This window comes from Rhamphochromis longiceps, linkage group LG13 (genome assembly GCF_057381845.1).
Source record: "Rhamphochromis longiceps isolate RC_006_pf linkage group LG13, R_longiceps_female_GT1.1, whole genome shotgun sequence".
In the NCBI taxonomy this organism is placed as follows: domain Eukaryota; kingdom Metazoa; phylum Chordata; class Actinopteri; order Cichliformes; family Cichlidae; genus Rhamphochromis; species Rhamphochromis longiceps.
In genome coordinates this window covers 25,200,233-25,215,931 of record NC_140569.1, presented here as the reverse complement: position 1 = coordinate 25,215,931, position 15,699 = coordinate 25,200,233, and the positions used below count along the sequence as shown (strand labels likewise).

The 15,699-nt window shown below is 41.8% G+C and overlaps 1 protein-coding gene across 2 annotated transcripts in view; it reads right to left on the bottom strand.

Moving 5' to 3' along the window:
• Positions 1–3,014: 3,014 nt before the first annotated feature.
• LOC146655918 (actin-binding LIM protein 1-like) overlaps positions 3,015–15,699 on the bottom strand; it is a 29,139-nt gene continuing 16,454 nt past the window's right edge. The window contains exons 7-25 of one of the 2 annotated variants that reach the window (XM_085428668.1): positions 14,229–14,316; positions 12,849–12,913; positions 11,670–11,747; positions 11,330–11,488; positions 11,057–11,101; positions 10,917–10,952; positions 10,675–10,804; positions 10,018–10,137; positions 9,016–9,120; positions 8,708–8,755; positions 7,520–7,660; positions 6,674–6,759; positions 6,437–6,560; positions 6,228–6,289; positions 5,624–5,684; positions 5,384–5,391; positions 4,775–4,849; positions 3,736–3,816; positions 3,015–3,514 (exon numbers count right to left, since the gene is read on the bottom strand). In XM_085428668.1, the coding sequence (XP_085284794.1) occupies positions 3,401–3,514; positions 3,736–3,816; positions 4,775–4,849; positions 5,384–5,391; positions 5,624–5,684; positions 6,228–6,289; positions 6,437–6,560; positions 6,674–6,759; positions 7,520–7,660; positions 8,708–8,755; positions 9,016–9,120; positions 10,018–10,137; positions 10,675–10,804; positions 10,917–10,952; positions 11,057–11,101; positions 11,330–11,488; positions 11,670–11,747; positions 12,849–12,913; positions 14,229–14,316 (1,626 nt within the window). In that variant the 3' untranslated portion in view covers positions 3,015–3,400. Of the gene's footprint in view, positions 3,515–3,735; positions 3,817–4,774; positions 4,850–5,383; positions 5,392–5,623; positions 5,685–6,227; positions 6,290–6,436; positions 6,561–6,673; positions 6,760–7,519; positions 7,661–8,707; positions 8,756–9,015; positions 9,121–10,017; positions 10,138–10,674; positions 10,805–10,916; positions 10,953–11,056; positions 11,102–11,329; positions 11,489–11,669; positions 11,748–12,848; positions 12,914–14,228; positions 14,317–15,699 lie in introns of those variants that run through there. The other variant, XR_014914389.1, reaches the window with a different exon arrangement.

Genomic DNA, 15,699 nt, shown 5'->3' with positions numbered 1-15,699 from the left:
GGGAGGCCCCATGACCTCTAAACGCACCATATAGTGTTTGTAAGCTGTCACCTCACATTAAATTCAAAGGAAAATCTGATATATAAGCATGTCAGGCTTGATTAATTCATTTGTTTCTCACCTCTCCTTCTGATTGTATTTGGCCTTCCTCTGGTTTAGACCCAGAATTGCCAAACCTCCGATTATGATGAAATTCCTGGGGGTGTGAGATATGCACCTTGAATGTTCTCATTCATTCTCTTAATGTCTTTTACACTGTTAACTTATTATGACTGACTTTTGAAAAAGAGCACAGCTTTTGGTTAAATGAGTACTTAACTGTTATTTGATGTACGGTACACATACTGTATATAGCCTGGTGGCGTTTCCTATATTTCATTTTTGTCTTTATGGAGTTTTTCTTTAGTTTTGTCACTAATCTAATGCTGTAAAAGAAAACAAGAATCAGAAGTGACTCGGACTGTTGGAAAATGGTCTTCATTTCTGCTTACAGCACTCAACCATACCTCGCAGTGCCAAATTTGTTTGTAGATTTATGTGAATATCACTCAAAAAATACACATCTCCTCTGTGGCATGTGACACTGCAATCCTTCATCTTTATCCCATAATAATATCCCTCTCTGACTGAATGAGGCCACACTGAAGTTTTCAAATGTATGCGCTGCACAAGGGATGCATTAATACTTAAGAGTTATACTGTTTGACTTACTGAAATTCTTCTTGTTATAAACTATTTATTCAAAGATGTGTGTAATGCCATTTTAAAAAAATCATTTTGACGTTTGTTTTATTTGTTTACAATATTTGTAACTACAGATTGTCCCATGCTGTGTACAAGTGTTTCCTAAAGAATGGTGTAGTTGATGTTTGGTTACTGTGCTGAATGATGAAGGGTTGACACCAGAAGAGTGATTCGATTCCGGTGAAATAGAAAACTTCTCACCTTAAATGTGAACACACAGGCCTCCGAGAAGAAGTCAGTCACAATAAGCTACTCGTATAAGTGCAATATGACATGAATGCAAACCCGGAGAGGAAACAATTTATAAATAGGTTTTTATACTTAGATGGATTCCATTTCTCACCATGTGGTATTCTAAAATGTATACAATACATTCACCAGCCACTTTGTTGGGTTCACCTGCTCAGCTGGACGTTAACCCGAATATCTAATCAACCAGTCACATGGCAGTAACTCGGTGGATTTAGGCATGTATACATGGTCAAGACGACCTGCTGAAGTTCAAACGGCATCAGAATGAAGAAGAAACATGTTTCATGTGAGTTTTTGAACATGATATGCCAGACACACTTGGCTGAGTATTTGACAAAACTGCTCGTCTACTGCATTTTCCCATGAAACCATCTCTAGGATTTATAGAGAACGATCCAAAAATGAGAAATTCTTCAGCGAGAAGCAATTCTCTGGGTAAAAATGCCTTGTTGATGTCAGAGACGAATGTTCAGACTGCTTCAAGCTGACATGCACACAAATACTTGTTATAACCAAATTATGCAGAATCAAATCGCAGATTGCAGCAGCAGAAGACCACACTGAGTGCCCCTCCTGTCAGTTAAGAACAGGAAAAAGAGGCTATAGTTCACACAGACAAATGATTTCCGGTCTGATGAGTGTCAGTTTCTGCTGTGACATTTGGATTTAATGTCAGAATTTGGTATAAACAACAATAAAAGCATGAATCCATCCTGTCTTTTATCAGTGATTCAGGCTGGTGAATCTTTACTGGTGTGTGAGCAATATTTTCTCTGCATACTCTTAGCCCCTTACTACCAGCTGAGTGTTGTTTAAACTCCACAGCCTACCTGAGTATTTTTGCTTTATTGTTCCTTTATGACCACGGTGTACACATCTTCTGATGGCTGCTTGTAGCAGGATAACAGACCATGTCAGAGAGCTCAGATTATCTCAATCTGGTTTATTAAACATAACAATGAGTGTGCTGTACTCATATGGTCTCCACAGTCACCAGATCTCACTCCAATGGAGCATCTTTGGGATGTGATGGAATGGGAGATTCACATCATGGATGTGCAGCCCACAAATCTGCAGCAACTGTGCGATGCTGTCATGCCAATATGGACCAAAATCTCTGGTGAATGTTTCCAGCAGCTTGTTGAAGTCAAAAGAGGGTCCAACCCAGTACTAGTAAGGTGTACTTAATAAAGTGTCCAGTGGGTGTATATCTGTTCAGTGCATAACCCACAATAATATATAAACCCCTCCAGTAAAGCAGTCAAAGTCAAAGCTTGTGTAACCCAACAGTAACTTAGCTAATCAGAGTTTGTTTAGGTCAGTGGACGCCACCATCTGATTAAAAGTTACTCAGTCAAAAAATGACTTCTTAACCTGCGTTACATCACTGAGCTCGTGTGTTTATTGGTGAAATGCAAACAAAGAAAAACAAACAGAAAAGAGGCGGTGGGTACCTTTGGTTTAGCAGAGGATCATTATGTTTCATGGTGATTTAAAGCTTTATTGGCTTAGAATTCAATACAACAAATGGCAGTGTGGGGTTTTTTCTTCTTTTCTTTTTTTATATAAAACAGTATTTTCAAACACATTAGGGGTTTTAGCTATTTGTCACTTTGCTTTTGATATGGCATTAAAATATAATACGATTTGTACTTCCAATCCATGTAAAGGGAGAGTGTCTGGCCGTGTTTATGAGAGCCTGAGAAGAGAGACATTTTTTGTCAGGGTCAAACGGATGTTCAGTGCGTAGCCATGGGAAGGAAACTAGTGATATGCGGGTGCTTGGATGATGCAACAGCTGTTGGGTAAGCTAACTGCTTTCCCGGTGACTTTTTCTTTTTAATTCAAAGACTCACTGAGCCAATTCTTGCAAACTTTGGACTAAAACCTTTTCAGCCCAAGCGAGGGTAAGCTGACACATGTTCAAGCTACGAGCATGGACATTTTGTAATGAGCGCCATGAGGTTCTACTGTACTTACAAAGTTCCACAGGAATCAACAGCGAGAGAAATAGTAGGAAGAAACGAGCAAGAAAGAAAAGAAAAGCGGTTCCACTCGAAGCAAAGCAAGAAGTAAAACAAGCGCATTCAAACCAAAGAACATGACCCTGTTCATCGTCCAGTCTCATTCTTTGTCATTTTTGAACACGGAAGAGATTCCCGCTCATCGTTGACAGTGCAAGTCTAACAGGACAAGTCTTTCAGTACATAGTCTCAGGAAGCATCAGAGCAAAGAGTCCAGTTCATGGCTTCCGTGATTATGTCAGGTTAAAACAATCAAATTTAAAAAAAAGAAAAGAACAAAAAATATATATAGAAGAAAAGGAAATAAACCAAAACCTACATCTAGATTACAGCTGCTGTGTGCTATCTGAATGTACAGAAAATGCATGCGGCTCTGAGTGCTAGAAGAGCTTGGCCTTCTTTTTCATGTCGTTGCGTTTCCACAGGGGAAGCCTGTCAAACTCCTGGATCTCCATTCCAAAGATGTCAAAGAACGTTTCAGGTGCTAAGTGGCGCTAGAAGTGAGAACAAAGGTGGAGAAAAAACAAAAGGAGGGGAGGGTGGGGGGTGTTCTCAGTTAGCACCAAAGCCATAAAAAAAGAGGTCACAACAGAAACGACAAGAAGCAAATGGATACTGCATATTCCTCGCTACGGTCGTATTTGTGTAACATGCTCTTTACACAAAGCAGAGAAATGCAGTATTAATTGCAGAAGGTCAGGTGGAAAACCGATACCTCCAGTCTGGTTCTGTCCACATCCCTGGGCAGTTTAGCTCTCCCTCTACTGGTTATCATGAGCATTTCATAGGGATACACCTTCAGGAGGAGACATTCATCAGTGGACAAGTCAGATTTACAAGCTTTTGAGTTCAGCTTCAGAACAATTTACAAACCATTTTCATGAAACAAAACTATAAAATTGGAACATTTTAGTAATTCTACTGCGACACAGGGAGCACTGGGTGGGAGAACAGGTATGTGACAGGAGGCTGACTGGGTTGTTGTATTTTTTAAGTCACTGGGGAAATGCAGGTGCTATGACGTGTGCACTTTCTTTCACTTTGGGTGCCGAAACGTGCAACAGATTAGGGGGAAAACATGGAAACAGAGTTACGTAACAGGCTGTAATTTTTAGATTAATTTAAAGCAAACTAAAAAACAAAACAAAACTGTAATGTAGGCCAAGTAAATCCACATGGGTATGACTGTCCTGGAAATCTAAGGTGTTTGGATTTTTTTTTTAAATAGCTAACTCCTTTGGTGCAAGAAGAAATTGATCACATTCAATGATAAGCAACTAGAAGTTCTTTGAAGCCTCTCACCAACTCATATCCACACAGTAATGCATATACGCCATTATATACTACACAGTATATAGTGATATGAGTTGTTTGGATGACAATTTGGGCGTTGGATTCTCTACTGTATGGTGCATACAGTATCCAGCCACTTTAAATCAAAGCTATGTGCAGATGAGCATGGAGAAGCCGGCATGCTAAGCGCTAGAGTGACTTGGCAGCTCCTAAAGCAGCATGCTGAACCCGGCTAAGGTGAGCCTTTCACTTCCTGCAAAAGTATTTCTTCCACCAATGTCCCCACACTACAGGGTTTATGCCATATCGCCTCGGACGTTTTTGTTTTTTTTATCCGGATGAGATTTATTACAGTAAAAAAAACTCCATTGAAGAAGTGAACAATATATAATTTAAAAAAGAGATCTATCTACAGTATGTAGATTACAGTGTCATCAGTACAAAAAGAAGAAGATACTTGCTTTCGGTTCCAACATATTAGGCATAGATACTCCCCTGTCCATCCTTGCAAGTGCTGCACGGCCATCCTTAATGTGCTAAAGAACAGAACATACACAAATGTAATATAGTGGAAGGGGACTGCAGGGATAATGGCATGAATATGTCCACTAATGACAGTGGGCACAATTTTCACTGGATGGAGCAAGTAGCCTGGATACTGCTGTTCGGTACCTTAAGTAGTATTTACGATGGGCAGTCATTTACATGTTTTCTGAATGACTACGTTCCCTCGGGTGAGTTTTAAAATGACACAGCTACATACTGAGTTTAGCTTTGAGTCATAACACTGATAACACAACACACAGAACAAGGCATGAGGCAATGACTGTATATTGGACTTCTAGTACACTGGTTCAGCTACCGGGCTGTGCATGTTTGATTCTCATATTCGAGGAATTTGAAATCGCTCATGCCCCGTAGCTGACAATAATCCAACAGTGATGCAAGCATGTAGCAGGAGTGGGCGGTGTGCATTCAGGGCAAAATTTTTCTTGGAACCCACGTGCAAGCAAAATGTGTGATGCAAGATGAGGAGGCATGCCATGTGAAAAAGCAGATGAGGGACATACCTGAAACTCTGCAGGACAAAATGGGACAGAAAATGAGACTCACAGTTAATGGTTTTGCTGTCAAGTCCCCTGCCAAGCTACTATTTACAACACTGCTGTCCTTTGATGACACACGCGAATCATTGTGCAAATATTTCAAAATGCATGTAGCAAGCCGATTCTGAATACTGCTGCTGAATAGCTCTGGTGAAAACTGACAAGAGATTTGTTGGGTGGCTGTTTTTCGGTAGTATCTCTCACCTCTGCCTCCTCCGCACATGTCCCCGTAGCTGTTGTACTGGGTGAAATCTGTGGACTGAGGCTGCAGGAAAACACGAACAGTACATCAGCATTAACATGTCGGCATTTTCTTTCTCAACTGAGACGTTCATTTAATTTTTAATTGAAATATTTAAGGCACATCAGGAATTAGTGTTTCTGCTACTGATGTCAAGACAGACTGCATTTGAAGGTGGACTTATTATACTCATTTCCAGCTCCATGTTTTATTCTGGAACTCCAGTAAAGTAGTATTGCATAATTTAAAGTAAAAATCTTTTACAGGCCCATTATGCAACCCCTTAGTTCAGTCTAGGCCTCAAACACATCATTTTAACTTCTGTCTCTTTAAGGCCCACTTGACTCCAATTGGCTGCCCCTCGCCTGGCTTTGCAAACACATGAGAGTGCTTGTAAGGCCTGCCCCACAGTTATAACCGTGCCCGAGATGACCATATAAGAAAAATGTGTGCAACTCTGATGTCAGTAGTTGGCAAAACATTGGAAATCAAGGATTCAGAGAACTCTGCACCCTTTGCCATTAACCTCATTATGTAGTGGGTATTCATATAAAAGTATGTTCTCACCCGATGTAGCCCATTTCTTCCATAGCCAGGCAGAGAGTTAGTTTTGGTTGGAGAAGGCTGATCTGAAATATGAATGTTGGCCAATTAATAATTAATTACTTATATTTGTTTTTAGATTTTAAAAAAATGAAAATCAGGAATATACCATGTTAGAGGATATGGTATATTCTAACCTATAAAAAAAAAAGGATCACCAAGCTGCTCTGTACCTGCATCACAGCTGGTCTGTTTGGGATCGTAGCGCTGAGCCGAGAGGCTTCGTGCATGGCGCTCCCTTATCTGCTCTTTTTCCATCTCCTCCTTCAAAATGAGCTTCCCCAAACCGGACTGAATCTACAAACACGCATACTCATAAGAGTTACACAGCTATCGAAAGCTTTTGGAAAAACAGATGTATTGCATCTAATATTGACCGTGTTTGTTGACGGTGAAGCTACTCGACCAACCTTACTGAGATGCTCCTCCTGGAGCAGCTTTCTTTTCAAAGCCTCTTCCTCCTCCTCTTCTCTAGATCTTCTCCTCCCTTCTGAACCTACAGGTTCCAAACACAAGCCGAAAAAAAACAGATGAACAAAAGCATGCGTATGGAAAGTCACGAAGACACGTCCCTGCAGGATTCCATGCTTCAAACATTCTTGAATAGTACGACCACATTCAATGTTTCATTCACATTTCAAACGTAGACAGAAAGAGAATAGATATGGCCGCCTTGTTTGGGCGCCGAGCAGGGAGAAATACACACAGTAAATGGTGGCGGGTCGAACGCAAATGTGAGACAGAGCTGACGAGACAGACAAACAGAGGGACTCATTGGAATATTTGACTACACCGACATGGCAGAAGTTTACACTTCGCCGCTCATGTCGAGTTTTAAAGATGTCAAGTACACAGAACAGCACAATGTAAGACAGACAGACAGAAGTTTGAAGTCAGTCTCAGTTATCTCTGTCCAAGTCATTTGTGGTTCCATTGCATACAGCTAAAGGCCCCGTCGTGTGCAGTAAGGGAAAGTAAAATGTAGAAACTGATGCTGCCTCAAGCAGAAAGTAACATGACAGCAACAGAAACCAAACAACGCTTCTTCAGTTTTGCGCAAGCAAAAAACACAAAAAAACGCAAAAGGCAAATACTGCTATGTCTGAACAAGAGTTTAAGCCTGGGGTAAAGCAGGGATGCAGTTAAGCTTCTGGGGGCAGCTATAGGGTTGGAAACAGGAGAGTTAGGTGGCAGTAAGGTGTCTGTTGTACCACTATGATAGCAGCGCGAACATGCCCAACAGGAGCCTACTGTACCTAACGCAGTGAGCGAGTAGGGCCAGCGATCACCCTCACTCCGTGAGCTGTCATCTGGAAAGGGAGCATGGGCAGCGGGGAAGGTGGCAGATCTGATGATCTCATCAGCAGACTTGCTTTGGCGTGCTATGGAAGCTGTATCTAGGTTGGTAACCATGGGAACTGAGCTATCAGTGTCTGGGTCACAGCCTAAACCACAAGTAAACATCTTTGCACCATCTGATCGTCAGGCTCAATGATCATTTAATCCAGGGTCATCATCATTTTCATAAATATATATAAATATAGTCTTTCTTAACAAGCCACTCCATAACAGAAAAAGCTTGACCTTTTTTCTTATCATAGAAGAAGTGAAAATCGGTGGTGGATAAGACTCATTGTGAGTATTACGCGTATAATTAAAGAAAAGCCTCGAGTGTACACGTGGGTTTCCATTTTAATGCCAGATTGTGGAATTTCCTCTTACTGTTAAGTAATATAGATAGCACACGGAGAAAGACACTGTAGTGACAGTAACGCTCATCCCCCTTTGTGAGTCTCTACTTTGAAACGTGCCACAGGTCTTGCTTGTGGTACCCACTGCCCTTGCTCTTGACTCCTGGAAAATGAAGAGTGGTTATCCCGTAATTGTCACCACTCGACAAATGCTGCACAGCCTCGCTTCACCTACAGGCCAAGCGCTGCTTTTACTGCTATGACTTGTTAAGACGGACAAAGTAAAACAAGCTACAGGTCAGACATAAAAGGATTGGAGACAGACTTCAAACATTGCTTGTACACTGACGCTGACGGTGGCTATGGTTAGATGAATACACAGCTTCAGTTGACCTCAATAACACATAGAGTAGTGGCTACAGTAGTGCTTCCCAACCTTTTCAATAAGAGGAACTCATTTAGACATTCATATTTTTCTTAATTTATACAAATATTGGGTTTTGGGATTGTTTTTTTTAATTGCTTTTCGTACAACTGCCAGAGTTGTGGCCTGCAACCGTAACAACAACTTCATGTTTTGCCAGTTTTTGTTAGTTTTAGCTTCATCATCTTTGGATTTTTGTGTCCACTTTGTATGTATTTTTCACATAATTCATAACAGGTATCCGGTGGGGAATCACTGACACAAATTAATCGTCAAAAGAGAATTTAGTTTCTACTGCAAAAAAGATCATAGTATAACAGGAAAGGTACCGTGTTGTTTGTAGATGGGTGGCTTTCGATAGATGTTGCTCCCCTGATCTGAAAACAGACATGTGCAAAAGACATTTACAGACCATACCGTGCTTTGATGAGTAGAAATGGTTAAAAAAAATCTAGTGTAAAAACAAACGACAGTAAATCATGCTACACCGGGATTTACATTAAAACGTGACCTGTGATACAGCTCTATGTGTTTTTTTTATTAAAAAAAGAGAGAGGGAAAAACAAAATAGCTCCCAAATGGAGAAGAAAGAAAGGAAGAAAGAAAGAGCAGTGACAGGGTGCGCTCCAGCTCCTACCTGGGAGGTGGAAATGTTTAGGGGTCTGAGAGAGAGGCGGGGTGACCGGCCGGCTGTCGGGCCTGAGCGGTAGGGGAGAGCTCCGGCCACTCGGCGGGTCGGTGCCTCCAGTGAGAAGAACCAAGAACAGAAGGTAAGCAGGAAAACTGCAGGGGAACCACAATTTGAACGGTGCAACACACAGGGACCAACGGGACCAGCTGAAGTCATTCTGAATGAATGGGACGCATTCTTTTTACTTTGGATAAATGCGATAAATGGGGCAGAGAAGAAGCAGAGCAGAGGCGTTCTGAATTTTGAGATTAAATGTTTGGGAAACGTGTTATGGGTAATGAAGTTTGAATGTCTGTTAGCCTGTTTTAGAATATGAATTCAGAGTTAAGAAGTTAATACCACCCTGCATGCAGCAGCATATCGACACTATAAAGCAGTAAAACCTTTCTTTTTATCTCAGCCGCACAGTTTACTGGAGTCTGGAGACTCATTCAATGCAATACAATGCAAAAGAAATATTTAAATCAAATCAAATCACCTTTTATTGTCACATCACATGTGCAGGCACACTGGCACAGCACATGCGAGTGAAATTCTTGTGTGCGAGCCCCACAAGCAACAGAGATGTGCAAACACAACAACACAAACGAGCAAAATTTCTATATATATCCTTCGTTCAGCACACACAGAAGTATTAGTTAGGATGTAGGGTTTGGATTACTGATACCTCTCTAGTGCATGCAAAGATGTAAAGCACAAACACAAGGAGCCTGACAGCTACTTGGCCAAAGGTGAAGTCAAAGCAGAAGAGGAGCAGAGAGCATGTCAGCGGCTTAAAAAAGCATGGGTTTGACCGAAACATTTAGGCGAGAAATGTTGATGGATCCAGAATGACAGAGTGGGCACTGACGGGAGTCGCTATCCAGGTGATGATGGAGATGATGTGTTGCCTCCGGGGCGGGGGGCGCAGAGAGGGGGCAGCAGATAACAGTGGAGTGGGGCCCTTACCTTGGCTATGGGGGAGGAAGTGGTGTCTGAAAGGGGAGGTGGGGCGGGAGTCACTATTTCTGGAGCCCACACTGTTACTGCACAGGGAGGAGCAGAGCTTCTGCATGCCTGTCAGAGCCTCTGCCAGGTGGGAGAAAGAGTGTGGGAAGGAGGGAGAAAAACCCCAGGACCAGGCAATAGAAGTGGACAGTACAGGACGAGGGAAGGAGATAAGGTGAGACATTGCGGGGCAAACGATATACGGAAAATACAGAGGGGTCAAATGTTGAAAAGAAGAAATAAAAGACACCCAAAGTGAGACGTAAGGAGTATTCAAGATGAAGATTTGTTACATTCTAAAAGCAAAGTTTTATGGAAAGAACAGCAAACTCAAACTGTGTTGTAAAAGGGGCAAAACTGACTTGAAGGTAATTACTCTGCAAATGGATTGTCTGCCACGTAAATCAAAGCGAGGCAAAATAACCTCAAGTCAATTTTGGTTACGTTCAACAACACAGGGAGGGAAATGCAAACGTTAAGGCCAGGCTGAGCGAGCTCTGAATCATCATCATCACCTGTTTATCAAAGATTTTTGGATCCACTTTATGAAAACCCTGAAATCACTACAGTAATACACACAGACACATATACACAAAATGAGTCTTTTCGAGGACCTACCTGGCCGGTGAAAATGCTGCGGCGACCGTGACAAAGTGGGGGTGTATCCATGACGATTATAAACTGGTGATCCTATGGAGCCCTGACTGGTGGACCTCTGAAGGATGCGTTCCCTCCTGTCGTAAGATCCCTGTCAACACAACCGAGTGATTACACAAGCTTCTGATGAACGAGAGCGCACTACACTGGACTGTATTTACTGTCGCCTACAGCAGGACAGTGAGTTTGATGGATTCGCTCACCTCACCAGATGGGGTTGGCGACATGTTTCTTGAGGACTACAAAGAAATCAAACAACTCTGAATTATAACTTTGATTTTCACAAGAACATTAAAGGAAAAGACAAATTAAACTTTGCTTCCTTTTTAGCCATGCATCTAACCTTGTCATCCGGCAAGGAGGAACGTTCCCTCCTGGCAGTGTGGAGCTGTGAAGGACCCAGACGTTCAGTGAGGCAAAAGATCTTTTATTACAGAGTGAAAAATATCTTAATCAGTAATAGAGTCCTTTGTGTTTATTATATCCTCTCTCTCTTTTTTTTGTTGTTGTTGCATAAGAAAAAATCCCTCCAGAGGAAAATCATGTCTCATTTGAGTTTTATTCATGGACCGTTTTTGTGTGCACACAATGAGAAGCACGCAGTCTGTGTGTTTACCTCTCCCACACTCTCTCGTCTCTCCTCTCTCTCATCCAGGGAGGTGGTATACATAGGTTCATAGGTAATAAGATCGGGGCGCTCAATGTCATAAATGGCTTTGACTTTTGGAATGGCAGCTAGGTCTCTGTAATCAAGGATCTCATTGTCTACTTTTGCCTAGGGAGACAAACAAAGACAAACGTGCACATGTACACAAGAGTACAGGGAGATTACTACTGCTGTGCAAGGTGCAGCTGTCAAACAGCAGTTATGCTAAAAAAGGTGTGAGAAGGGTAATATCATTGACAGTATTTACAGAATCTATTCAGACTGTAGCTCTGTTTGTGACATTTCTTACATAGATAGTGTGACCCGGTGAGCCAGGTATGCTTGAACCAGGTCTGGAACAAATACTCTCAGACGACGACCTTGTCGGCTATGAAAAAGAAAACACAAATGTGGCTGTTAGTCACATCAATACCTGTCAGAGCAGTTAGCCTACCAGGATCCACAGCCCACTGGCACCTGCATATTAGCCAGGATTGTCACCTGGATATTATGCATTATTAGTACACGGTTGGTCTTTATACCGTATGAGGGATGAGAGGGAACGGCAACCCCTGTATTTACGTTTCATGAATTATATGAAGTACTTTGGAACACTAACATGTCATCTCATGATTAAGTCATTCATTTGCAAATTTGCAAAGTGAATGAGTGATTTAGTGCTGTGATTTGATGTTCTTAAGGACCTCATGCCTGCTTATGGGAAATGAACTGTCTGAATGGCAGCAGCAGGTCTGCACGTGGCATAATTGAAGCTTTTCGCCGAATGGGTAAATGTTGATTTTAGGAAAAAGCCACATCAGTCGTCTGTGTCAGCTCGTCTGCTCCTTTAAATGTGCGAGCACCTTTGTCTCATGCGCCGTCGACATGTTCAAAGACAGGACTGAATGGCTCCATATGACACACAGAGAGAGGGCACTGCAGGCTGTCTCCAGCAGATGGCAGCATAGAGTGCACTGTGTCCTATGGACATGGTGGAACACAGGATGATGCCATCTCATAGCCAATAGCGAAATACAGTACCTGCCTTTCTGTTTTTTGGAGGAATAAGAGGGACGGAGGCATTAGCTGTGGAGGAAGGGAGAGGGGGAGGGGGGGTTCACAGGACATCACACAGGGGTTGTACCTTTGCTGCCCGACTCACAGTTCACACATACATCAAGGTGAACGTGGCCACGCGTAAATATGCATATGAACAAATATTTATATACACACACATAACACATGGAAAGGCAAACACACACACACACACACACACACACACACACACACACACACACACACACACACACACACACACACACACACACACAGCTGCTTCAACAGGCAAATTATTTTACAGCACAGTAAGTTAAATTTTAACAGCAAGGGAGTGATAAAAGTGTGTTTAGTTAAATATTCCAAACTCTATCTTTTCCTGTAAAACATTTCCGTGACACATAAAAAACCCCAAAAGGTCCCAGATTCCTACCCGCTCCCTGTGCCTTTCTTCTGTTCTCGTGGTGTTCTTGCACCCAGGATGCCAGACTGTTGACCCTGTGCAGGGAGACAGAGAGAACAGATTCAGGTTAAATTGATTAAACACATAAATTAAATTTTATTCATAAGGGCTGCTCATGCTCTAGATCAGGGGTTGTAAAACATAAGGCCCATGGGCCGGAATTGGCCCGGCAAGGACTCCATTTCGGCCCACCGGGGGGCTTTGGAAAATGTGAAGAAGGGCATAAGTTTCAATTTTTAACTGTATTTTCACAAGTTTTAAAGCTTTTTTCTATTGATAAAGACTTCAATATGGTCATTCCTAATCCACCAAAGTGATTAAGTAATAATTAAACAATCAAATAGCCTAAATAATTCATATTTTGTCATTACCTAACTATAGAAATTTGTGTTTTTTCACAATAGCTCCACAGTAAAAAAAAAAAGAAAAAAGAAAAAAAAGGAACAAATAAATCTGGACCAACTGTAATTTTACACACATATTTACACAATTATAGTCTTGCTGACAGAAATACTTCATTTACTGCAGCAACATTTCTATTTCATGGAGAAGAACTGAGATGAAATCGCACTTCTTTTTCTTATTGATTCTAGGATAAAGATTTCCCACTGCAGAGACCCAGAGCTGACAGTGTGCCGGGGATTCATCTTTGACAAGTTAAACATAAAAATCCACATAAGTAAGAAGACAAAGAAGGTTACGAGAGGATGCCGAATGGTCTGAGAAAGGAAGTGACTCAAATCATTTCTTATGTCCTCCACGGTCACCAAATCCCAACATCTAAGAGATTTTAGAGTGATGTGTTTTACGGTGTTTTTCAAATCTTTGGGAAAACAACAAAAGAAGTATTGCTCTGCACTTCAAGACTTAAAGAATGTTGAAAAAATGTTCATTTTGACCTCGTTTTCACCAGCTTTTCACTTCCATCATACTGCAGAGGAACCAGTCTCTGGGTTTACAGCGGCACAAACATGCGTCTGTGGCTCAGGAAGGTAATCTGAATACATCTACTGGAGTGTGGCTGTTAAAAAGACAGCTTGCAGAGAATAAAGAGCTTTGTGAGTGTGGTTTTTAGTGTATAATCTCCTATATGAATGTCAGACTATTATAATTTACACCCTTATGACAGAAATAACTACAATTTTCTTTACATTTTCCACCTCCTAATACTATTTCCTCCTTTATAGCTCTAATAGTTGAATAAAATCCGTTTCTTAATGCTAAACTTTACTCAACCCAAAGAGGAGTGTTCAATTTATCAGTGTCAGTTAACAAACACACACACAAAAAAAGAAGCAAAAAGGAACAAAGTTTTGATGAGGCAGCAGCAGCACATGTAGATCCGCTCACCTTGCAGATACATCTCTTCTCCTTCTGTGAACATCTGATTGCACCTGCTGCATCGCGCACAGCTGGGGTGATAGTGCTTATCTCCTGCCTGGAAAACACGGACCGCAAAACAGACTTGGCATCGTGGGGGGAAAAATGAAGACGAATGAAGCCTGCAGTGGGACAGGTGAAGCTGAGCTATGACTTCCAGGCAGTAAACCTTGTGCCCCACCTGCTCTCAGCTGCGCTCGCTTCCTCGAACAGCCCATGTTAGGAAAGAGAGCGTTTCATCAGATCCAGTGTGCCAGTAGTTTCCTTTCTAAAGGATTGCTTCACATGCAAATGGGCAGCAGCGGGTGAAAAAAGTTTCCCTAAAAATGCCATTCAGCATCTTTTCACGTTTTTCTCAGTAGCTCATGGAGTCAAGTGAGGATCTGTGTGACTTTACTGCATCACATTTTGAGAAATCATTTAACGTATTCCAGTCAAACATCTTACTATTTTAAAAAGATGAATATGATGGTTCAAAACGGCACAGTCAACCTGCTTTCAAGTATCCGACCGTCCGGCTTTGTACCTTCCTTTCATAATGTGCTCCAGTAAAATGGTCTGACAGCTAGAGCGCCCAAACTTCCGTCTATACTGACGTACCACTTTGCATGTGGAGCGTTCTGTTAAAAAGCCCAAGCAACCTTGACCACGGGTGATAAATATCCAAATGAATCGCCTGCTGTATAACAACCCTCATTAAGAGGCAAGTGGCTACTCAAAGATATGAAGCCACAGACTAATATTTGCATTTTACTGCATGAGAAAAAATGACTGTAGAAGAAACTTTATAGTGCCTTCTACCCAGCACTCTGCCAAACTCAATTCCCTTTCAGCTATAATAAAAGTACTTCTGCTACATGTGCAGCGTACCATTACAGACACTCCCGATTCCTCTCGATCTCTAACAGCACCGTTAATGACCCCTACATTAATAAGCCATTCGCACTGCACTCCCAAAAGGAACAGACTATATGCAACCTGCTGATGGCTTTACAGTATTTGGCCTGGGTCTTGGGTCAGTGATTAGGCTTTCAGACTTTGGCTTTGGCTTCACTGATCCACTGGCAGCGGCTCAGGGATGAGACCCAGCAGCCTTTTCCTATTGTCATAAAGGCCTGCCTTAGTGTTGGATTACTGTAAGCCTAGTTGGCTAGCAGTGACATTTTCATACCATTAAATGACACATAACTCAGTGTCTGACCGGATCACTCTTTGCAGAACAAGCAGGCTTGCATATGCTGGAGATACTAGTGAACAGACACAGTGTAAAGGACATGCGTGTTTTTTAAGCGCAGTTCTAATAATGCCTAAAAAGTGTTTCATAACAGGTGATAGCATGGGGATACCAGTCACACTTTTTAAATGTCAGATCACATTCCCTCTTATATAATATTTATATCATTTATGGCTGAGCGTGTTTTTGCAAATGTGTATTTAGGCA